The sequence below is a fragment of the Vigna angularis genome, chromosome 5, assembly GCF_016808095.1.
Source record: "Vigna angularis cultivar LongXiaoDou No.4 chromosome 5, ASM1680809v1, whole genome shotgun sequence".
NCBI classification, from domain to species: domain Eukaryota; kingdom Viridiplantae; phylum Streptophyta; class Magnoliopsida; order Fabales; family Fabaceae; genus Vigna; species Vigna angularis.
The window spans coordinates 37,288,304-37,313,683 of record NC_068974.1 but is presented as its reverse complement, the minus strand read 5'-3'; the positions used below and the strand labels follow the sequence as shown (position 1 = coordinate 37,313,683).

Here is a 25,380-nt window from a genome sequence, read left to right as displayed (position 1 = left end):
AATTTTGACCTTGGCTATAAGGAGCCTTCGGGTCATCTTCCTAATGAAATTTAAAAATTCGCAGAAAATTTCTTGCAAATTTTCTTATGAAAAATATCCGCAGCAAATTTTAAATTATAATAAAAAAACTATTTTTAAATTTTTGAAAAATTAAAATTAAAAATATTAAAGTGTGAATTTTATAAAAATAAGTCGTAAGAAAATTAAAAAGTGAAAGTAATGCGACAGAATAATATTTATATAAAGTGAAAAAAGATTATGTATTTCGTTTAAGATAAACTTATTTTCTAATTTGCTAGGGTTCGCATATGAGATATATTTTGGTCAATTTTTCCATAGAAACAGTGACTAATTTATACTAATAGATGTTTCTCTGCAGAATTCTTAAAATTAGTTGGTTATCGTTTAACAATCATATCTACATTAAATCCATTATATATAGCTACTCTCACTTACTTTATTACGTGAAATTTTCTAACATATATTATTTTTATCACTGCAACATAAATCACATAAAATCCCTTTGAATTTCATTATTACACGTGAAAGTCATTGTTTAAAATTATTATTAATTTAGTTAAACTCTTGTGATATCTTTATTTAAAAATAGTTGATCAATAATAACATATAAAAATGCCTAATCCCTTCTCTAGTAGACTTGCACAAGATGCGTATAAGAAAAATGAATTAATTTTAATAAATCTTCAATTATAATAGTATTCTATAATAAGAAGCATCAATTACATCTTACAAGCTAATAAATATATTTATCCAAATATCTCTAATATATTAATAACTTAATCAACATTATGCTAACAAGGAAGAGGTGGTGCAATTTACCGTAATTGGCTGTACGTTATTAAAATAATTATTACTTAATCACAATCATTGAATGAAAAAATCAAGGTTGATTCGATTAATAATAATTTCTAAAGTCAACTTTGATTCGTCACGTCAAATGAATATCAATGGATATTAAACAAAATAGAATCTAAAAGACAAAAATATGCATTGAAAATTTTAGTATATAAAAAACTACTGAAAATTTTAAAATAAAGTTGAAATTATCTAACCCCATTTTTACTATCAATTACAAAAACCCTACCAAACAAAGAAGAGAATAATAACCTGTATATTTTTACACTTAACAATTTTTTATAGATAGTTTACAATTACTATTTGATTCTTTAATTTCTTTTTTTATAAAATACAAAAATTAACTTTTTTTTAATAATAAAAATACTCCCAAACATAGATTATGATGTGTGAAAAAAAACATTTTCCTTACTGTTCTTGAAATCCTACCCTAAAGTTTCCTTCTTGGTGTCATGCCTTTACTTTTATCTTTATCTTTACCTTTACCAGAGAATTGTTACCCGTAATTCTATGTTTCTTCGCCATAACTCCAGTTCAAGGTTTTTCTGTTTCTGTTCTGAGATCGATGAAGGTTAGCTTGAGACCGTTCATTTCCCCTGTTGCTCCCAACCTCTTTCTCCGCACAGCATGGTATGTGTGTTTCCCTTCGATCATGTTTTCTTAATTCTTCTAAACTTTACTAAAAATCATATTTTTCTTACTCAACACCAACTTCAGTGATATTGGGTTACTCGTTGCAGCTGTTCTATAGGGCTTGCGCTTCCCGTGTATTCCACTTTTAAAGCTATTGAGGACAATGATCCATATCAGCAACAGAGATGGCTATTGTATTGGGCAGGTTCTGATTATTCTTCAACCAACATTTCCTCGTTGAACATTGTTAAATCGATCAATTCATTTTTTTTGTTATATTATTTTCTGTTGATTTGATTGGGTATTAGACTATTAGCGATGCATGCGACATTGCAGCTTTAAAGATCTGCAGAATACATGTATCGAGGTCACGGGTTAAGAGTTAAGAGGACTGTTCTGGTGTAATTTAATTTGATTTCACCTTGCTAAACTTATGAAAATTTTGGTATCGTAGTATGAAGTCATATATCGTTGATATTTTTGGATGGTTGGTAATGAGTTTGGATGAAAACGTTTGAAGAATTCTCTGGTTAGTATGATAAGAGTAACTGCTGGCAATTATTTTTTCTCTTTTATATAATCTGGTTTTGTTAATTTTGATGTGCTATTGTAGATATTTTTACTTTGATGGACTTGTCTGAATGTATTAACACTGATCTCTCTCGTGTTTTTCAGCTTATGGATCTTTCAGTGCTGCAGAAATGTTTACCGAAAAAATATTTTCCTGGTATGAACAAGTTTTCCATAGGTTTTGTTCTTTCAATTTACTCTTGTGGTTTTAAACTTTTTTTTTCATGGAAACTTACCTCAGTGTCTATTTACGATTTTCATCTGTAACAAAGTTATGTCTATATTGTATTCATTTGTCTTGTGATCCCAGTTGCCTGTAATTCATGACCCTGTGAAGGGCTTAAACATTAACAACAAAGATTTCAGTTGTGATTTGTTTGTTTGCTTTCACGTTTTACTTGAGGTATTATGATCTAACCAGGTTTGTTTGCCATATTTAATTAGGATTCCATTCTATTACCATGCAAAGTTTGCATTTCTTCTTTGGCTACAACTTCCCACTCTCAATGTAAGCTTAACGAAATTGCTCAACTTATTCTTTTCCTGCTATGCTTTCTGAATTTTCTGTGTTAATAACCTTATCTTGGTTGCTTTGCTCTTGTGTTGTTATTTTAAATTTTGAAAGAAAGTTTCTTTTGTTCTGTTCTTTTACTCCTTTCTTATTTGTTTTCTAATAAATTTATGCGCTATCAAACATAAACACGTTAACAAAACCATATAAAACTTGTTGAACAGGGTGCAAGACAATTGTATTCCACTCACTTGCGTCCATTCCTGTTGAAGCATCAAGCTAGAATGGATGTGATTGTTGAATTTGTGTATGGTGTAATGGTAAGAAGTTGTTCATAGATTTCATTATTGCTGAAAATGCATTTATTTTTATCTTGTTTGATTTTCCAGTTGTGTTGTCATTTGAATTTTAAGGCATAGAGTTACTATGCTTTTTGATTTATTTGTATTGTCCATGGGAATTTGGTATGGTACTGTTTGGGTGCCAGTTTTTGAGAGTTAAAAGGTGCTTCTACCAAATTTCCTCGCGGCGTTTGGAATCCTTCCCCATTGTTCAAGTGTGTTGGAAATACAACTCTCATTCTGTAAAAGAAAATTACAAGAACTATATCACCTTCTTTCTCCTTTTTTCAAAAAGGATTCTCAATGGAATATGAAATACTCTGCCTATTTATAAGAGATGAAAAAAATCCTTCATTCATGAAGAGACATGATTCTTCATGAAGAGATGAATCTTACAAAGTGATGTGACTCTTTATGAAAAGATATGGCTTTTCATGAGAAATGCTTCATCAATAAAGGGAGCAATTCCATTATGTACTCTTAAAAATACAAATTCTTAAAAAATAATATTATAAGTGACTTTTGATCATGCAGAGTAAACTTATTCGTGATCACCAAACTGAATTACAGCTTGCAAGAACTCTAGCAGTGAAGTTTCTAATGACAGGTACTTATGTGAACTCCGTATCTTTATATTTGCCGCCATTAAACTCTCTATTTCAGTTCCAATCTGTTCTAAAGGAAAAATAAGTCAAGTGAGCTATTCTTTGTTATGGATACATTATATTTAGGAGGTATATAATATGCTGTCATTAGAATTTGGGAACTAGATGCTATTTCGGTATCACTTAGAAGGTTTGTTATTCATTTTTCAGCTAAGAAATATATGTAGTGATTATGGTGATTTTGTGTTTCAGGAACTCAGATGATCAGGGATCTCATTCATCCAGTTGGGAGGGAGTCTAATAACATTGAACCCCAAAAGAGACAGGTTCAGGATTCAGAATCAGAAGATTAGTGCATTTCTCTTTACCTGTATTGGACAAAAATACGTTGGGTTTATGATTTGCACATGGGCTACAGAATTTTGCATTATTAGTTCTGCAAAATTGTTTAGTCATATTTATTTTCTTGATTTTCACTAGCTGTTCTTAGAAAATAGGCATATTTGATGTAAATACTGATTTTCACAGCAATTGTTGTCTTGGGAGTAATATACACAGCTAGGGTCACGTTTATGTTTGTTGACCTTTAAGCATCTAACAACCATATAATTATAATTTCTGCATTTTATGTTTTGAGTTTCGACAAAAGCTTTTATGAATATATGAGTGTATTCATTATTTATCTATTATTACTGTGTGATTGGTTATGAAGGTTTGAACATCTTTGTCCCTTGGCAGATATACAGAATCATTTTCCCTTACCGTGACTAAAGATGACAAAAAGTTAGATAGGATAAGATAATGCCTACTCACTGTACTCACTTTTCCATCTACAATAAAAAAAATTCATAGTTTCGTTGTATGTGTTTAAAAAATATTTACCTATAAATATTTAAAAAAAATATTTTATAAATTTTTAAAATAAAATCTAAATGAAATTATAAAAAATAATATAAGTATAAACTAAAATTTAATTTTAATTAAATTTAACATAATAAAATAAAAAATAATTTTAATTTTAATTAAATTAAATTTAATAAAATATAAATTAAATTTTACTTTTTTATAAATAATAAATATAAGTAAATACAAATAATATGATATTACATCGAATCTATTTAATGAGTATTAAAATTCAAATAAAAATATTTATAAATATTAATTATCAGTGTACATTTTCTCTGTAGTTAACAAGAATATTTTTGTCATCCAAACCTAGATTATATAATAATACATTATATATATATATATAATCAATAATTTGTGAAATTATATTAACTTAACAGCATAATGGACCCAATGAACTTGTTTTATTCAATTATACTATCTTATTTTATAAAATTACTTATAAATGAGAAAAAGAACTTCAGAAACAATTTTCTTAATGTTTAAGACAGTATTTTTGAAATAAATTGGAATATGAAAAGTTATAGTTGTTGAAAATAAAAATTATAGTTACTAAATTTAAGTTGTGACCGGGTTATCTAGTTTTCTGTCATTTTATTGGATATTTTTTATTTCCAACTTTCCGCGCTTAATCAACATTTAAAGCGTTATTCCTTTTTTTTTTGTGTACTTTTAGTTTATTCATGAGCTTTAATGCAGCCATTATGAACATGATTTTAATTCCGAAATATAGTGTCTATTTTTCATTTGATTTTTATACAAGAAAAAATTATCAATATCCAACTTAAATCCTTACAATTATTTCCAAAATTCTCTGTTTTTTATATAGTATGTAAGATTTGTATGGATTTATTTTAAAGTTCAAGGATTAAATTGAAAACGACTTTTACACATAAGAACAAAATATAGAATTGGTTCCTTTAGAGACTTAACATTTATTTTTAATTAACTTGTTTAGAGTCATAATTTTTAAAAAACGATGTTATAATTGTAATTGGATAACGTGGATCGTGTAAAAAGATAAATTGAAAACAATTTGTCTGAAAAGAACATCTGAATTAATATTAAAAATACATTTGACCTCACTATTCTTCTGTCTATTCTAATGTTAATTCTCATTAGTAACTTTTTTTTATTAACAGTAAGAAAAATAAAAGTAATTCGTGCTTTTTTGTGAAAAAAAATTCGTAGTTTTACTTTGGTCCTTTATATTTATTAACGATTAAATTTTATGAAAAATTTAACTGATGATTTTTACTTTTTAATTATATCTTTTAAAAAACTTATTTTTACCAACAAAAATAAAAACATGGTGAAGGTATTATTCGTGTAGTTTTTTATTCAAACTAAAATTAAGTAGGGTTTTACTTTTTGTACTTGTTTTAATTTTAATTTAATTACCAGGCAAGTCAACTTTGTATTTTATTTTTCTCTGCACTCGCGATTTGATACTTCTCAATAATTACATGAAAAATTAGAAGAATAATATTGTATGTGCGTGTAAGAAGAATCTGAGAAACTTGTTGCTCAATCACGATCAGTCTCAGAGTTCAAAGGGAATGAATGCTTTTTCTCAGAAGAACAACAACACCAACTTTAATCGTTCCATTGTTGTTTCCCTTTAACCCCAAACAGTTATTATAAAACCCAACAACCATCGGGTTTCGGAGATACAATGATTGGGCGCAGAGACAGAGAGGGACCCTTGATGAGGAACAACAACCCAAACTCTCTACGCAAATCCAGGGTCCTAACCGCAGTTGCAATTGGCGTCCTTATTGGATGCGTCTTCGCGTTCTTGTACCCCAATGGCTTCTTCGTTTCTGACTCTGTCGCTGCTAATCGCCGCCTCTCTAACGCAGGATCCATAGCCCAGGTTCCATTTTCGTCAAAGACTCTGCCTTTTTGCTCTTTCTTACTGTTTCAGCTTTCGGGTCTCTTGGTAATCTTCATCACATCTGTGATTGCCGTTGACTGGGAATTCCCAATGTTCTGACCAACTGTTTTTGTTTTTTTTGGTTGTTGTTGGATTGTGTTTGATCTTACTGATCTTGCTAGTTTTCGATCTATATGCCCTGGCTAAACAATACCCACTTGTTTCCTCTTTTAAAAATTTGTGGATTTGTACGGTGGTCAATTTTGCTTGTCAAATTGGTATGATGGTGATGTTAGTATTAAATGTGTGCTTCTGAATGGTCTTTTTGTCTACCTTAGTATATCCTGAAAATCATGTCTGGTTGGTTTCTCTGCCTCGGGATGAAGCAATCTCCTGGTTTAGAAGCTTAACTGGAATTCTGTTTGTATGATGATTGAAACTTGGAGATATAGCTGATGATGTTGTTGAGTTTCTTCAGACGAGTTAAGAGGCAATCTAGGCATAATGCACAAGTCTACGTACTATTTTGGCTTGATTTGAATAGGCAGAATTTGATATTTCTTTGATTGGTTTACACGTGATTTATAGGATTTAAATTTAGCTATGCACAAACTCATTTTACCTTGCATAAGTATCTTTCTATATGAGAAGTTCTAGTAGAAGACTCTGTAACACACTCTGTATCATCGGTTAAAATCTATTGAAAAGAAAATTATAACTAGGAATTTTAAAACGGGAAGTGTGTTCCACAAAATATATAATTTCTATTGATCTTCAACCCACACTCTGTAAAGGATGTGTTTGATCCTATATGAAAGAAGAAACAGCATAATTTTCATCATGGATTTTGTTTGGCAGGAAAATTCAGCTGGATGTGAATCCTCAGATCGGGTCAACCTGTTGAAATCAGAGTTTGTAGCGGTATCAGAGAAGAATGCTGAGCTAAAAAAACAGGTGAGGGAATTGACTGAAAGGCTTCGCCTTGCAGAGCAAGGGAAAGACCAGGCTCAAAAGCAGTTCCTTACGCTAGGTAAACAGGTTAAAGCTGGACCCTTTGGTACAGTAAAGGGACTGAGAACCAACCCTACTGTTGTTCCTGATGAGTCTGTGAACTCGAGATTGGGAAAGATATTAGAGAAAGTTGCAGTTAAACGAGAGCTTATAGTTGGACTTGCAAACGCCAATGTAAAGGAGATGCTGGAGGTATGGTTCACCAACATCAAGAGAGTTGGCATAACCAACTATCTAGTTGTTGCTTTAGACGATGAGATTGTGAAGTTTTGTGACTCAAATCAAGTGCCAGTGTATAAAAGAGATCCAGAAGATAGTGTTGATGTAATTGGAAGAATCGGGAGTAACCATGCTGTCTCTGGTCTTAAATTTCGTATTCTAAGAGAATTTTTGCAGTTGGGATACAGTGTTCTTCTATCAGATGTGGACATTGTATATTTGCAGAATCCATTCGATCATCTATACCGGGATTCAGACGTGGAGTCGATGAGCGATGGTCACAGTAACATGACAGCATACGGCTATAACGATGTCTTTGATGAACCTGCAATGGGTTGGGCTAGATTTGCTCATACTATGAGGATATGGGTTTTCAACTCTGGTTTCTTCTATATTAGACCAACAATCCCTTCAATCGAGCTTTTGGATCGTGTGGCAACACGACTTTCGAAAGAGAAGGCTTGGGACCAGGCTGTTTTCAATGAGGAACTCTTTTACCCATCACATCCTGGTTATGATGGGCTTCATGCTTCCAGAAGAACTATGGATATGTATCTCTTCATGAACAGCAAGGTTCTGTTCAAGACAGTGAGGAATGATGCTAACCTCAGCAAATTGAAGCCTGTAATTATTCACGTGAATTACCACCCTGATAAACTTCCCCGAATGAAAGCAATTGTTCAGTACTACGTTGATGGAAAGCAGGATGCTCTCAAACCTTTCCCAGATGGCTCAAATTGATAATCTTGCTGCTGCTGAGAGTATATTTTTTTTCGGGTCAATTGCTTAGAACAGTTTCACAGTAGATTTCATTAGCTACAAAGCATGTGTAGGTACAAACTGATATCATCTTATGAGTACATTGAGTTATGCTTTTAGGCCTCATTCTGTTTCTTTCTATTCCTTTTTAATGCATGTTTTTGGTGGGGCTTACATGGATTTTCTTCTGTAACATTTGTTGTATGCTAATTTGAAGTTTTTTGTTGTTTCTTGGTCAACCATTTTATTGTTTTTTAGGCATCCATTTTTTCCATCTCTTCTCGTTCTTTCAATCAAATCAAATTTTAGACTGGAAGAAGATTCTTCAAGAAATCTTAACCATAATTATATGAAAAATTAACCAAGTAATACTACTGTTGAATTTTATTAATCAAATTATGTTCAGCTTTTATGTTTGGCTTTCGAAGCAAATTTAAATAATACTTATCTTTATTCAGCTTTACCTTCAAATAATCTGAAATTCTGTTTTCAAGGGAATTGCCAAATTACCAAATATGTCATTTTTGGTTCTCCGCATCCTCGGGTTACTACTAACTATAGTTAATAGTGTTTCTGTCACATTAAATAATTTTTTGCTTAGCTTAATTATGTTTAAACTCTTTCATAAATTTGAAAAATTTTATTTAAATTTCTAATAAATTTTTATGGTCTAATGAATATTTGATAAATTTAAAATTTTCAATTGAATCTCCACTCTTAAACTTAGTGATGCGACTTTTCTGGTTACGATCTTGTCATATATTTTGTTGAGTTGTTGTAATATGTAATTTTATTATTTTAAAATTTTACAAATTATTATTTTATAATTTTATAATCTTATAATTTTAAAAAACAATGCCAGTTATCATAAAAATCATAAAAACCAAAATACTCAAGGCCAGAATCTTACTCGTGAGTAATTAGGCTTCCACTTTTTATTGTGGTTCATGTTCTTGTTCTCTTTATAGGTTGTCATGAGTATTATGTCTTTCATTATAAATAGATTAAAATAGTCAGTTTTAGTGAAATTTTATATTTCTCAATCTTTTTGTTTTTGCATAAATTAATTTCACACTACAACTTTATTTATGAATATATAAAAATACGGTAAAAAAAAACTTCTTATAACTATTGCAAGAGATCTAATCACCAGTATCTCCCTCCAACATTTGTTACTAATGCATAGTCACATATTTTTTTTAGTTATAAAAGAGATTGGTACCACTTAATAGTCACATCACTAATTTAATAGACAAGTTGACATTCAGAATTCAATTAAAAAATAAAAATTTATTAAATACTCAATAGACCATAAAAATCTATTAAAAACATAATTGAAAGTTTTTAAATTTATTAAAAATTTAAAACAAAATTAAGCCATATTTTTTTCTGATGTTAATTACTTAGCTGATAGATTTTATTTATCATAAATACATCTTCAGAATATTTGCATTAAAATAAATCATTTGGCAGAAGAAGTTTCGCAAATACTGGTTAACATAAAGCAAGGTATTTTGCTCATGTCGATTAAAAAACTGAAACGCTAGAAACACAGTCTCTCGTATGTTTTCTAAAAATATTTTTATTTAAAAAAAACGTGTTTACCAATATAAAACTACATCTTTTCTTCCTACAAATCCACCTATAATTTTTTGCATTTTGTTAATAAATTTTAGCTACATAAAAAATATGTCAAGATAAATATATCAACAAATGCTATAAAAATACCCCTTTCAAAAATAGTCAAATGCTACTTATATATAATAATGGGAATGGGCACAGTTAAGAGAAAAAGGTAGACAACTTAAGATCGTATCTTCAATACTGTTATTTAATTATAACTAAAGTATCATCTGATACTTTTTTTTGTAATATTTTAATATAAATATTTATTACACAGTAACATTTACAGTTTTAAGTATTAAATTTAAGTTTTATCCTATTATCTATTACTGGTAAAAAAAAGCCGCGGATAAGAAAAACATAGAAAGGGGAGAAAAGCACAATCACAAAACTTCATAACAAAATCTCATATCTAAAAAAATAATCTAATGTCTACCAAAAAAATTGGATAGCACTATGAAATTAAGGAAAATGCTAACCATTGAAGAAAGGACCATAAATTATCATGCAGATGTTTTGAAAGCTGACCGATAAAAGCATTATAGTACGTCTGTCATTTGTTTAGACTTTAGTTATTTCTATAAGGAAAAGCCAATTATGGCTTGTAATGTGAAAATGATAGAATTTAGATAAGTTGAAATTTGAATCTCATCTGTCATTATAGAGTTTTGATCAGCATTGGCCCGAGTCAGCATACTGCATACTCAAAACTTCCATTACTTTTTCTTTACCATACATCTCATTGAGTTCATCCTGTCCCCATAACACACCAGATCAGATGCTAAAGTTTGTGGCAAAAAATAAAACACAACAAAGCAACCGAAGAATGTAACATGAGACCATTCATTTTTACAAGTTTCCTAGTTTAGATAAATCATGTTTATGTTTCATTTTGTTTCTATATAAATAGCTAAATCTCTTAAAATTTCAAATTGCTTCAAAGGAAGAATGTAACATGAGACCATTAATGTTTTTCTTTTATAGGAATACAAGTACTTAGTCATTCAACTTAAAAATCTACAGAAACAGTTATATAGCTTGACAAGTAAGGATTCAAATGGCATACCAGTATGGAATTATTATTTTCTATGAGCTTATCACACTCATGAAGAAGGTCATGAAGCTTTTCTCTGAGCGCAGCATTTTCGACACCTAGATTTTCAATGGAAGCATTTAACCTTTCACGTTCCATCTGCCAAGGTGAAACGCACAAGTTATGGAAAAGATTATGACTTTAAGGAAATGAAAGAGCTGTCAAGAAGGATTGTGAATGGTATGATAATTGTGCAATGCATTTATCATTTTCTGACATCAATGAGTGGTCCGCCAACGGATGAAACAATATGTCCAACAAATATTGGTAGGATAAGTTCTAATCATGACTTTGATGTTAAGAAGTGAACTTTAAACCTAACTCAATTCTACAAAACCGATTTATAAGATGGGGTTTACACTCACTAATATACTTTAAGTTGACTTTATCTCTAATGGATGTGAGATTTCCAACAAGTTCGACACACCTACTTAATATTGTTTACGACAAGGTGCATACACAGAACATGTGCAGAGCACTTCTGTTATTCAACCTTTATTAGAAAGGTGCATGCTGTATTTGTATTTATATGTACAGCAGCAGGTTACACAAACAAGGAAAAAACAGAAACAGAATTTTAATAGACAGAAACTGTCAAACTCACTTTGACTTTAAAACACCTAACACTTAGTGCCAGTATATATACATATGATATACGATAAATATGTTGTGTACCTTCATCTTCATCCTTGATCTCTTGGCTGATTTCTTCTTTGATTGCCTTCTTTGTTCTTTTTCTTCATCACTTTCCTGTCAAAGTAAATGCAGTGGGCATCAGTAACAATTAAAAGCAAAACTATAACTATGACAGGTATTTACCAAAGAAATTCATTTTCACTACAGTACACATCTACATAGGCTGTATATATAACAATAACTACAATTGTGGTACCTTTTCATCCAAAATGGCCTTAAGTGACTAGCAATGAGGTGCAAGAAGAACAAAACCAATGCAAAAATTGAACAAAAACATGTCCAAAATCACTTACAATGCAAGCAGGAAATCGTAAAAAGAGTATTAATACTGCAGAAGCCCCTCCAACAAGCCACACAGGGTGGTATGCTGATATGATGATACTTATACTTAAATAAACTAGATCATATAGATGGTGTAGCTATTAGGGTATTTAACAAATTTAAACATGAAAGAAATCAATGAGGTGAATCCAAGCAATGTATCTTTGGGCCATTATAACACCAATAGTAAACCAGTGACAGTTGAATATCATAATTAGATTCTCCTTTTTTATACAGTTAAACCGGTACATATAAATTTCCTTCCAAGGTAATACTATAAACTTCCTATGCAAAAGATTTCTCTTGTTGGGAGCATAAAATAATACTTTTTTAGATTTTAAGGAATTTATAAGCATGATTAGCATGAAAAGATCAACGTTAGATATTCGTATATGTTCAGTATATTAATCCAACAAAAGTTTTAAAGTTCAGTTAGCTTATGTATTAATTTCACTTTCCCTTTATCTTTGGAGTTCATTTAGATCAAGTTCCCTTTTCTAATATAGAAAGGTAACCAGAAAGATAATATGTGATATAACACTCAAAAATTCAGTACCTCCTTTGTAAGTTGAGGATTAGTGGCAGATAGTTTTGTACTCAAGTTCCTGTTCCTCTCAGTTGGATTTGCTCCAAAATGATTCGACCCAATATTTGTTTTGTCTTGAATAGAATTAGAATTTTCAATACTAGTCACATTGTTTGCACCTCCCCCTGATCAATTCTCATAGATCATAAGACAGTGATTTTTCTACTTTTATACAATAAATCACAAATTGATGAACTCAGAACATACCATTTCTGACTGTCATGCTGGATTGTTCATGCTTAGCTGAAAAGATATCCACCAGCTGAAAGGAACCATGCTTATAAGCATTATGAACTATGAAGATGAAAACATTGGCTAATAAGATGGCTGAATTTTTATTTATAATCAATTCAGAAGTTCGAGACACATGCTTAACGGGCCAGTGTATATCTACTGTACAATAAATATGCATGTATAGTATACCTTCATGATCTTCTTTCGTCTCTTAAATGATTTATTCATCGCCTTCCTTTTTCTTTGTTCTTTTGTATCATCGCTTTCCTGTTGAAGTAAAAGGAGCTCAGCAGTAGGCCATCCCTAAGAATTAAAATGAGAAACCATTGGCAAGTATTTATCTAAGAAATTCGTGTTCACTGTAGTGCACATTTCCATACTCTACAGAATGAAATAACGATAATGGTGGCATATCTTCATCAGAATGGCCTTAAGTGACAAGGAATGAGATGTTGAAAAAGCAAAGCCAGTGCAAAACTGAACGCTAATTTAGAAAGTATAAACATTCAATAAGAAAATCATAATATTCCCATGCAACAAGCCACACTGGATGGCATGTAGATTTGATGATACTTGAATAAACCAGATCATATAAATGGTGTAGCTTTAAAGGAATTTAACAAATCTAAATATGGAATAAATCATAGCATGCAATTGTAAAATAATGGTAAGATTCTCCTTTCTGATTCAGTACAGTTGAATTGGTAAGTACAGATTTCCTGTAATATTATAAACGTTGTGTTTGAAAGTTTTTTCTTTTTGGGAGAATATTAGAAAGAACTTTATAGATTTTAACGAATTTATGATATATATATATATATATATATATATATATATATATATATATATGATTGCAAAGCTCTAAGGATCATGTTACTAAAAGGTTTAATTGCTTCCTTTGTCCCCAGTTTGGTTGAATTGTGTCAAATTCATCCTCATTTTTTAAAAAGTTTCATTGTCGTCCTCACGTGGTGTAAAAGTGTCAATTGAATCCAAACATAGAAAAAATTTGTGTCAATGTAGTCATCTCCGTTAAATACACACTAACGGTGTTAAGTGGCTGATTATTTGGCACTGACGTGTCAATGACGTGGCACTTAGAGGGTTACTTAGCAGTCGCGCTCTTCCTCACCGCCACCAAGCTCGCCGGAGCTCTCTTTACTCTCACCGTTGCCAAAAGTGGTAGCTTTTGTTCATGATTTGCCCATACAGAAACGATGAAGTGAACATTTGGTGAAGGGAATAAATTTCTTGCATCAATATATCAATAAATTAGAATTGTTGGATGAAATGGACAGTACAGTTCACATTTTGGTGTTGCCAGTCCGATGATATAATTTTGTTTGTAGCATCGAATTCACCAAATGCATCAAGACAATTAACAAAACAGAACCTTGAAACCTTCTTCATTGAAGTCTTGTTTCCCCACCAGACCTAGCGAGCAGCCACGACAGAACATCGTTTCTGACAATCTCAACATTTTCATCGGTCTCTCCGAACAGCAAGGAATGCATCATCCCGTCGTAAACCTTGATGGTCTTATCGAGGGTCCTGGCTTCGCGGTACAACTCCCTACTCACATCGGGGTCGGTGACAGCATCGGCGCTGCCGTGCAAGACAATGAAAGGAAGGTTGACATCAGAGAGCCTCTGATTGAGGAAGTCGGTAACCCTTAAAAGTTCGACGACGGTGCCCAACCTCGGCTTTCCGCGATACCTCAAAGGGTTCATGTTGGCGATGAGTTTCTTGCGGGGAACCTTGACGGACTTGAAGAGGAGATCGGGGGTGGGGACGATGGGGAGAGTGGGGAAGAATCTGGCGAGGAAGGTGAGGATCTGGGGAATGGGCCATCTGGGTCTGACGCTGTCGGAGATTTTGCACATGGGGGCGACTAAAACGGCGCCGTTGAAGGGTTCCGGGGAGAGGAAGTGAATGAGGAGGCAGATGGCGGCGCCCATGGACTCGCCGAAGAGAAAAGAGGGGAGGTGTTGGAATTGGGGGTTTTGTTGTTTGATAGAGTTGAAGAAGGAGAGGCAATCGTCTGCGACGAGGTTTACGGAGGGGACGAAGAGAGCTCCAGGACACTGAGTATATTTTAATCCGAGCTCTCTTTGTCGGAAGTTTCGTCGATAGGGGAGCGGAATCGGCGAAGGTTGTTCTTGCGGAAGCGGGAGTAGGAGAAGGCGTTGGCGGCAACGGTGAGAGTAAAGAGAGCTCCGGCGAGCTTGGCGAGCTTGGTGGCGGTGAGGAAGAACGCGACCAGCGTCATCGTAATGCGTGTTTCAGTTGCTAAGTAACCCTCTAAGTGCCACGTCATTGACACGTCAGTGCCAAATTATCAGCCACTTAACACCGTTAGTGTGTATTTAACGGAGATGACTACATTGACACAAATTTTTTCTATGTTTGGATTCAATTGACACTTTTACACCACGTGAGGACGACAATGAAACTTTTTTAAAAATGAGGATGAATTTGACACAATTCAACCAAACTGGGGACAAAGGAAGCAATTAAACCTTACTAAAAAGTGGTTTTTTAAGTCTAACTCAATCCTACAAATCAGCTTGTGAGGTTTGCACCTCACTTATATATTATAAATTAACCTTATCTTTAGTCGATGTGAGACTTCCAACACACCCCTTCACGCCGAGGTATAAACATCTCATGCGTGATAGTAAAAATTGGGTGGTCCAGCCCGACAACGGTGAAATAGAAATGCCCAAAAAACAAAAAATATCACTAACATAGGTTTTAATCTGACTCTAATATTATGGTTAGGATAGACTCTAACCAGGGCTTAAATCCACTTCTTAATACATATCGCAAAGGTCTAACGAATTTATGATATATTAAATTTATTTTCCCTTTATCTTAGGCATTCATTCAGAACATTGATTCCCTTTCCTAATATAGAAAGGCTATAAGCTCACATGTGACATATAACTCAGAAAATTTTAGTACCTCTTCAAGTACAGGATTAGCGGAAGATGCATTGAGGTCTATATGCAAATTCTGATTCGGATCACTTGGATTTGCTTCAAAGTTTTCCGTTTCAATATTTGTATTTTCATCATCAGCATTGATATTTTCAGTATGAGTCACACTCTTGGCACCTCCCACTGATCAAATCTCAGTTCATCAAACTTGAATTTTCTTCATTATTAAATGACAAATTGTTTAACTTCAAACATACCAGTTCCAGACATCATCCTGGATTGTTGTTGCTTAGTTGAACGAATATCCTGCCGCTGAAAGAACCAAATATCATAAGCATCTTGAACCATTCGGCTGAAGGTTACATGTTTTTAATGTCTCATTAAATTACTGGTGTTTATGAGTTCTAAATATAAACGGTGACAAAATGGATATTGCATTAAAAAAACAAGGTTATCTCGAGTCTAGAATTAAATCATGAGTCTCCTAATGTTGAATCATATTTTATATCTGATTGTAATATTCAAACACAGTGAAAATAATTTTAAAATATATCATGCAGAAAATATACGGTAGTGTTCAATGTAAAAAATTTAAACCAGAAACAGATGAAACAACTTAATCATATTGTCACCTCATATATGCTTTTTATACTTAAGATCTTGGATGATGTCTGCTCTGCCTTTCTTTTTCTTTGTTCTTTTGTATTGTTACTTGCCTGTCAAGGTAAATGCAGTTCAGCAGGAAATAGCAGACATCACTAAGAATTCAATGGAGCAACCGTAAGAAAAGTATTATCAAAGAAATTCATTTTCTCTAATTCTTCTTACATTGCAAAGACGTATATGCACCTTTGTTGATCCACCGTCATTCTTTTTATCATTGACTACAGCAGTTCTTTGCTTGCTTTCACTGGTCACACTGTCCACAAACTTTGAAAACGGTTGGAAAAATGTAATGGAGATATTCACCAGCAGAACAAACGTACCTACTTGTTGATCCTTTCAAGTTGGTTCCTTGGATTGAAGGCCTTCTTTCATTTTCTTTAGCTTTGGGAGTTACGTTACTTGTAGGTTGTGAGATCTTGTAAGAATGGTTCTTGAAACCCATGTTGTTTTCAGCAGAAGTCCTTTGTAGTGTATTCGCAGAAGCTAATAGAGAACTCTGACCAACCTGCAAAATGTTGAATATACAAACACATTCATCGTGGAAGGGAAGAACCATGCATTGAATACATTAACAATTGCTAACTGTACCCCAACCTCATCCTCCATAAAAGAACATGTACATTCCATAAAATCTGAAGCAACTGGCCAATTCAATTTAACAGAAATCATGTAGCTAAATAAACTTATCAAATGACTGAGGAATTATACTTACCCTTGCTGCCATAGGATAATTGGAGAACGAACTACTTTGATATAGAGAACCATATTGAGTTGGCCTATTCCAGATCTTGATCAAACAAGATATAAGAAGAAAACAAGACACGTGAGTAGTCCCTTCCTCATAATCAAAGCACAGAACCAGCTACAATATGCATGAATACATATATCACTACCTGACTTCCGAACCATGGGGAATATAAGTGAGGACTAGCTGGAGTTAAACTGGAAGTTGGAGTGGACCCATAATTACGAAAAACGGAAGCCTAATTAAAAATTATGAGTGTATCAACTGTTTGTTTCCAATAAGAATAAGTATAAAATGTCTCAAAAACATAAAACACTGATACCTGAGAAGTAGACCAAGGGGTTCGGCTTTTGGGAAGGTTTGGTATTTCCTGTTAGAAAAAAAAAACAATGGGTTAAAACAAGAGAATATCAGAAGATTGCAGAAACAACAATTCAGTAGAGATGGTAAATATCATGTCTGCTTACATTCATGGGGGCAGAACTTTTGTGACCAGGCTTGGCAAGTGTCTTGTTTTTCTCTAGATAAGTCTTCATAGATCCTATTACTGAAATAAGGAAACTAAATATAAGTCATTAAGAATATTACTAGGATAGACTCTATATAAGTCATTAAGAAGTGGACTTTAAGTTTTCATATTGCATTTCACTTGTATACTTTAAATTGACCAGATTGAACAATATATCCAACAAATAATAAATATTTCTAAGATAGACTCTAATATCATGTTAAGAAGTGGATTTTAATCTTAACTCAATACATGTGCCAAGGTATGTACATCTTGTGTGTGGGACTAGATATGATCCGATAGCGGCTCGACATGAGTGGAATAATATGTCCAACAAATAACAAATATCGTTAGCAAAGGTTTTAATACTATGTTAAGAAATGGACTTCAAGTCTAACTCAACCCTGACGTCGAGGTACATATATCTCATGTGTAGGACTAGATATTGATGAGTGGTCTGATAACGGCCCAGGAATGAAATATATGTCCAACAAACAAATAAATATTGTTAGGATAGACCCTAATAATATCTGTAATAACATGTTAAAAACTAGATTTTACCTAACTCAACCCCACAAAACCAACTTGTAAGATAAAATTTACACTCATACTTTAAATTGACTTTATCTCTAATCAACTTCTAACCAAAGAGATAAAAAGTTCAAAGTGAACTATTCAAACTTATGCGTCTCTGTTTAATTTATTCTAAAGACTTGAGAACCGTAAACCATGTAAGCACAAACAATGCTCCTCAAAAGCAACTATAAATTCACTGATACAACATTGATTCCAAAACCATTTGATGTAGAGGAAAATACTGGATTAACAAGGCACAAACACGTTTAAGAAGAAAAGAAAAAGATCTTTCAACATCCTAAGTCAATCCCCGTCAAGAGTAAGACCAAAAGAATGAATCTTGTACAAACACACTTTTCACCAAAAACAAAAACCGAGTTTACACAGTTTAAGAATAAAAGGAAAAGATCTTTCAACGTCATAAGCCAGCCAAATTAGAAGTATCATAAATTTGACCAGAAACAGAAATTCAGTTTACACAATTTGCTTTGAGTGCTTTTGTTTTTATCTTGGTCCATCTGCTATGAGGACGTGAAAACACAAATGATAAACCAAAAACTAACATCCAGAAAACATAACTGAAAGAAGAACGTTGAAAGATTTCATGTTTAAACCAAAAATGAATAAACATGTCCTGTGTCATCAAAATCAGAGAGAAAAAGAAGATGGCAAACCTGTGTATGTGGCGCCAAAGCAAGTGCTTAGGAAACTTTATGAACTTGTTGTCTATTGAATATGCATGCTTCTTCTTATATTCATCCAAAATACGTTACATTAATATATATATATATATATATATATATATATATATATATATATATATATATATATATATATATATATATATATATATATATATATATATATATAAATAAACCATAACATTTAATGCACAACATTGCTGTATTTTATCAAAAACTCTTTTTTCTGTTTGCAAAAATTGATAGGCATGTCCTATTTTGGTTTCCACCAAAGTGTATGAACATTCATATTTAAGGAATGAAATAATTTACTTCCTTTATGAAACTTTTGAACTGTATGAGTATAAACAAATTTGAAAACCTTGTTGAATTCGTATTTTAATATTTACTTTTTATATTTGCACTGTGATATATATATATATATATATATATATATATATATATATATATATATATATATATATATATATATATATATATACACCTCCCTGTCCATAAAGATATATGTGAAAATAATATAATAACTGAGAATGAATGTGTTTTCTAAACCTGTCAAACAAGAAATTTATGCTTGTTAAAATTCGATTTCATTCTTAAACTACAAAAAAAAAACGTCACAATAAATATTTTTTCCAATAACATTAAATACAATAAATATAAAGTATTTAATAAGCATTAAATAATTTATCTTCTTTCTTATAATTTCTTTTATTTCTTTAATTACATAATACAATGACTATTTAATGAAAAACAGAACAACGTATAATATATTTATGATTTAAATTATTTTAAACTAGGAAAAACACATTAGGAATGTGTGTTCACTTTTTTCTATAATAACAATAAAATATTAAAATTATTATTATTATTGTAATTATAAAATTAAAATATTTTTTGTAATTTTATAATAAAACATTTTTGTTTATTTTGTAGGCAGTTTTATAATTAAAAAATAATTAAATTTAAAAAATGTCAAATAAATATAAATAAACATTTTGAAAAGTAAAATTGATAAAATAATTTTTTTATTTAAAAAAACATTTATTTAAAGGATGAATTTTGAAAATAAATGTGGATACTAAAAAAGGATGAATCTCTTTATATATAAGTATAAATACAGCTATAGATGATAAAAGTTAATTTATTTAGAATATTGTATTTTATTTTCAATAATTATTAATAAAATATTCATTAATCAACTTAAAATTGTATATATCCTAGTTATTTTCCTTTTTAATTACACAAAAAATATTATTTATTGAAAAAAATAGGGTTAAATATGTTTTTAATCCCTCAACTATCAAGCCATTTTGTTTTTCTTCCCTCTTTCAAACTTTGTACGCTTTGATCCCTCTCCTTAAGAAAACCATAACTTTTGGTCCTCCAAAACAAATGGCGTTAAAAATCAAGTGAGGTGGATAATGCTGAAGTGTCACGTCACTTTTTTTCTGACCTTGAGTCAATCTGTCCCTCACCGTTCGGTCACCGTCATCATTCAGTCACCATCACCGTTTGGTCACCATCACCATTCAGTCGTCATAATCGTTCGACCATTACTAATATCGTTCGGCCATTACCAATACCGTTCGACCACCATCACCATTCAATCATCATAATTGTTCGACCATTAACAATACGGTCCGATCATTACCGTATGGTAAGGGACAAATTGACTTAGTGTCAGAAAAAAAAATAATGATCTGCCAATTCGTTAGCCAACTCAGTCTAATTCTAACTGCGTTAGTTTTAGAGGACAAAAAATTATAGTTTCCTTAAAGAGAGGGATCAAAGCGTACAAAGTTTGAAAGAGGGACGAAAAATAAAATCGCTAGTTGAGGGACTAAAAACATATTTAACCCAAAAAAACATATTAAGCAATAAAGTAGGCTTAAAACTTTAAACAAAAGTGTTTAAAGGATAACTTTTTTAAGATAATAATAACTATAATTCTACCCTTTGCAAAGCAGGAAATAAATGTTTACTTGCATAACTAAATCTATTTAAGATTTATAATTATAAAAAGGATTTTAACTTCATAAAAATTTCAAAGAACAACTGTGAGAAGTACTGAAATTGATTTTACCATCCTTATACTGCACTTGATTATATATATGTTCATCTACATGAAAGTTTAAGAATCCTTCTAAATCAATTATCTGAATTTAGAAAATCTAAGGATTTAATCATAACTGATTTTGTAAATCATTATAATAAAATCTCCATGTTAAGCTTAAAACTTAATCCAATTAATACGCTCAAATCCATTCCTAGTATTTAAACATTTTGGATGATTTGATTTAATATCAATCACAGTTTTAGTGAATTTTTTCACTTAACAAAGTGTGATCACGTCTATTATTGTTTGACACTAATTTTAATGAAATTTAATCGTTCACTACAAAAATAATTAATTTTAGGAGAGGTTATTTTTCGGCGGTTCTAAAAACCCCAAATAATTTTCGGCGGTTCTAAAAACCCCAAATAATTTTCGGCGGTTTATGACTAAACCGCAGGTAGCGTTTTTTATTATTTTTTTAAACTTTCCACCCAACTCATATCCCTTCCCCCGCTCCTTCAGTCGTTCATCTAATCTAAAAATGTCTAAACCCTAACCTCCCTCCCCTGTGCCTTCGTCAAAATTTCTCCCGAATCCTTCCCCGCACCACATTCTTCTCATGCTTGTTTCGTGTTCGTCTTCTCCTACTTGGCTTCGTGTTCATCTTCTCCTGCTTGGTTGAGCGTCGAGGTGGAGGCGTCGAGGCGTCGAGGCATTTGTGGGTTGAGCGAGGTCGAGGTGCTCTGGCGCGCTCCCGCACTGACCAATCTTAGGTCGAGGTCGAGGTAAGACTGTGTTCGATCTTGGCTCTCCGGTTTTGGCTCTCTCGTTCGTTGTTCGATCTACTGATCCTTGTTTATCTGATTAGTGATAAATATGCAGAGATTTGAGAGGATAATGCGTGGGACGCAGGGCACACTTATCGTTGCTTCGACCCTCCAAATTGTTGTTGGATTCAGTGGACTTTGGCGCAATGTAGTGAGGTTGGTTCCTGTCTAGATCCTTGAATTGTTTTTCCTTCCATCTTGTAGTCACATACATTGAACTTTTTGAGATTATTCATGCAATTTATACTTTCAGATGTTTAAAGATGTTTCTATTTTTCTTGTTTGGACTACAACTAGCTCTAATTCTTTTAGAAATGTACTAATCCCTCCTTCTTTTGATAACTCCCAGTTAGTGATCATGATTAATTCCAATTACACTGATAGATAGGATTTTTACCATTCTTCAAGTTATTTTTCTGCAAATAATTTTGGTGAGTAATTTGTTTTGCTTTTATAGGTTCTTAAGCCCTCTCTCTGCAGTTCCCCTGGTTGCTTTGTCAGGCTTTGGACTTTATGAGTTGGGCTTTCCTGTGGTACTGATATTTGCAGCAAGAACTATTTCTTATTTCTTTCCTTCATCTATGAATCTATGAATTATATAACTGGTATGATTTACACTTTCTTGATTATTTCTTCTTGAATTGTAGCTTGCAAAATGTGTGGAGATTGGGCTGCCAGATATTTGTAATCTTACTAGTATTTTCACAGGTGATCTATAATTGTCATGATGTTAAATTACCTTGCATCATTTGAAACATATTTAAAAATAACCCTGAGTACTTAACACACCAAAGATGAAATTATGTTACTTCTTGCTCTACTTTTTTTTTCCTAAATCAATGATGGAATTTTGGGGTTCTCCAAGGCAAGACCTAATAGTGGACAGACTTTCAGAGTTTGAGAAGGTAGATTCTCATGTTATATCTTGTGTGTGTATATATTATTTTTTTCACGTGCTTGTGCATTTTGTTCAAATTTTAGTAAGTTATGTCCATATATTAATAGTTGTTTATAGGTTCTGTTTAATATTGTTTCAAAGATGCAAATCTGGACAATTGTTATTTTTTACCTTTCGTACAGTTAAGATTCACAATTTGAATCATATGATTTGATATATATCAAAGATATAGTAGATATTGCTTTGATTCTAATAATATCAAAGCTCAATTGCCTGTGAAGAAAACTTTGAAACTAAAAGCTCTATTGCCAGGAGAATTGAATGATGTTCCTTTCTATGTCTGTAGTCTAAAATATAGATCCTAATAAAGCTCATACTTTTGTTACTCTTATCTAGGTGACTATATATATGGGGGAAGGATGGTTTTATGATTTCAAGCACACACTTTGATCGATTCTCATCCCCTGACTTCTATGCAAGAGTTTATATTCAGATGTCACAGCCAGAGTTTTCAAAATAAATTGCAGGTGAGAACTGATCATATGACTCGTGCCTTGTCCAAGACTTAAAGATCACCGGTGGTGGATACGATACAATCTTTGCCACATCATCAGCAGGTAACTTGAAAAATGAATGTGCTATGAACTGTACAGCTAAGGCTATAATGATAAAATGGAACTGAAAATACAATATAGTAGTTGAAACTAGACTATATTCCATTCCATTACTAGTTGAAACTAAGTATAGCAGCAAATGAAAATTAATGCATGATAGCCTATTCTAGGATGCAAAGCTGAATCAGAGATTAAAGTCTAAAACTATAATGCATATGTAAATGCAATATTAACTTCTGTGAATGCAAATTTGAGTAACATGAAAATCTAGCTACTATGCCGAAGAATAAGAACCTACTATATGCACTATGAGTTGAACTAAAAGATAGTTATCACAACCTAAACTTTATAAAGAGGATGAACAAAATTCACTACTTTTCTGATTGTGGAATGAGCTTTCTGATTGTGGAAAAAAGGACTTTCAATTAAGCCAAAGATGCAAGTGTTCATAATGATTGTAAGTGTGTATAACAAGAATTAGATTTCAAGAATTCTTGTATCTTTCTTCACAGTCACATATCTCTTCTCTTCTTGTAAATTAGATTTCAAGAATTAGGTTGGAAGAAGATGCAAAGGCGACTGTGAATTGAAGAAGTATGAAGAAGGAGAGAGAGAAATAAGTTGTGATCATCCCTGACCGAGCCAAAGAGGTTAGATTACATGATGAACATTAATCATACTGTGTTTAGTTTTCTTTTCTTGCTAAGTGCTAATTCTCTCGGTGTAGGCCAAAGCTGCACATTAATCATGACTAAAGAATCTTTTAGTGCTTAATATATATACACTTAATCATATACCTTAAATAAAATGATCTGCCAAATTACTTTGTATTGTACCTACTTCATTCTTTAGGATTTATTTAATTGGTAAAATAATGAAGGTTATATATGGAATTGATGTATACCTTGGATTTTGGTAAAGACAATGTATTCTCTTCATTGTACGAAGGGTCTATTTGAACATGATTCTCCATAAGAAATCTTAGGAGAGAAAAGGAAAAAGAAAAAAGGAAATGAAAATTAACTTATATAAAAGTTAAAAACAAAAATTTAGAGAAGTTATATGAAAGAGTTCTACAAAATAGCTTATGCGTAAACTAATTATAGCTTCTGAAAAGACTTATTTTTTTTTCTTCTTAAATTGTCTATTCTACAGCACATATCTCTTGTCCATTCTCAAGTGGCCTTGAACATTGAGTACCTATCACATGGTATGCAGGAATATTTATCATCATGAAAAGACATAACATTAACCTTGCCATAGTGTTGCTTCATGCTCTTCCTGTTTAATCACTTCACTTTTCTTTTGAAAATCATTTCTTTCTAAGTTTTTATGTCATTCTTTTTTTCTATTTCTCTAGTGACTGCTGCCATTGCTAGGTACTATAATAAATAAGTTCTATAATTGTGATTATCCTTAATGACAATCAGTGAATGGAGTTTTCTTATTTGGGGCAAATTATTTTTATCCTTGTGCAAGTTCAGAAAGGAAAAGGACATAATCTACTTTTTCTTTTGTTGAAGTTTAGTAACTTACTATTTACAGTATTGTAAAGGAAAATAATCCAATTAAGAGGGATAGAGGAAGACAGGAAACCTAAAAGGTTATGTTTGGACTGACTGAAAGGGATGGAATGAAGTGAAATGAGGTTTAGTTGGATTGAATGAAAAGGACCCTTCCCATTCTCTCCCTTGAATTTGGAGGGCACGAGGATGGTATTATCTATTAAATGATTGATTTCCAAACATAGAAATGGTACCTTTGTCCCGTTTCATTCTATTCCACTCAATTCCCCTCATGCATTTCATTCTTTTATATTCATCATTAGATATTGAAGCCTAGCCTTAAAAAGCTTTAGTAAAACCCATTAGAAAATCTTGATATGTTGTGTAATTTGCAAGTACTAGCTTACTTTGTGAGGGTAGAAGAGATATTAGTGAATTGAACCGTTTTAAAATATTAACTAATTATTGTTTTATATTTTAGGTAT

General features: G+C 31.9%; 4 protein-coding genes across 9 annotated transcripts; 2 read left to right on the top strand and 2 right to left on the bottom strand.

The window, feature by feature from the left end:
* The first annotated feature begins 1,281 nt into the window (after positions 1-1,281).
* Positions 1,282-4,119, top strand: LOC108339803 (HVA22-like protein k). The gene is made up of 7 exons (XM_017577015.2): positions 1,282-1,506; positions 1,617-1,714; positions 2,185-2,236; positions 2,524-2,587; positions 2,815-2,910; positions 3,466-3,538; positions 3,789-4,119. The coding sequence occupies exons 1-7, from the start codon at positions 1,442-1,444 to the stop codon at positions 3,887-3,889; spliced, it is 549 nt and encodes a 182-aa protein (XP_017432504.1). The 5' UTR covers positions 1,282-1,441; the 3' UTR covers positions 3,890-4,119.
* Positions 4,120-5,905: 1,786 nt separating this feature from the next.
* Positions 5,906-8,546, top strand: LOC108340803 (arabinosyltransferase RRA3). Its single transcript, XM_017578386.2, has 2 exons — positions 5,906-6,318; positions 7,177-8,546. The coding sequence occupies exons 1-2, from the start codon at positions 6,118-6,120 to the stop codon at positions 8,287-8,289; spliced, it is 1,314 nt and encodes a 437-aa protein (XP_017433875.1). The 5' UTR covers positions 5,906-6,117; the 3' UTR covers positions 8,290-8,546.
* A 1,846-nt stretch (positions 8,547-10,392) lies between these two features.
* On the bottom strand, positions 10,393-14,261 carry LOC108339461 (G-box-binding factor 3). 6 transcript variants are annotated; one of them, XM_052877462.1, is made up of 8 exons: positions 14,162-14,252; positions 13,940-14,046; positions 13,050-13,163; positions 12,834-12,888; positions 12,597-12,751; positions 11,699-11,773; positions 10,997-11,122; positions 10,393-10,683 (listed from the first exon to the last, which is right to left on the bottom strand). In XM_052877462.1, exons 3-8 carry the CDS (start codon positions 13,086-13,088, stop codon positions 10,603-10,605), a joined length of 531 nt encoding a protein of 176 aa, XP_052733422.1. In that variant the 5' UTR covers positions 13,089-13,163; positions 13,940-14,046; positions 14,162-14,252; the 3' UTR covers positions 10,393-10,602. The 6 variants fall into 6 exon arrangements, with proteins under 6 accessions (XP_052733422.1, XP_052733423.1, XP_052733418.1 ...); XM_052877463.1 differs by having other exon boundaries at positions 13,050-13,127; XM_052877458.1 differs by having other exon boundaries at positions 13,940-14,261.
* A 5-nt stretch (positions 14,262-14,266) lies between these two features.
* On the bottom strand, positions 14,267-14,818 carry LOC128196740 (caffeoylshikimate esterase-like). Its single transcript, XM_052878263.1, has one exon. The coding sequence runs from the start codon at positions 14,816-14,818 to the stop codon at positions 14,267-14,269; it is 552 nt and encodes a 183-aa protein (XP_052734223.1).
* Positions 14,819-25,380: the final 10,562 nt, after the last annotated feature.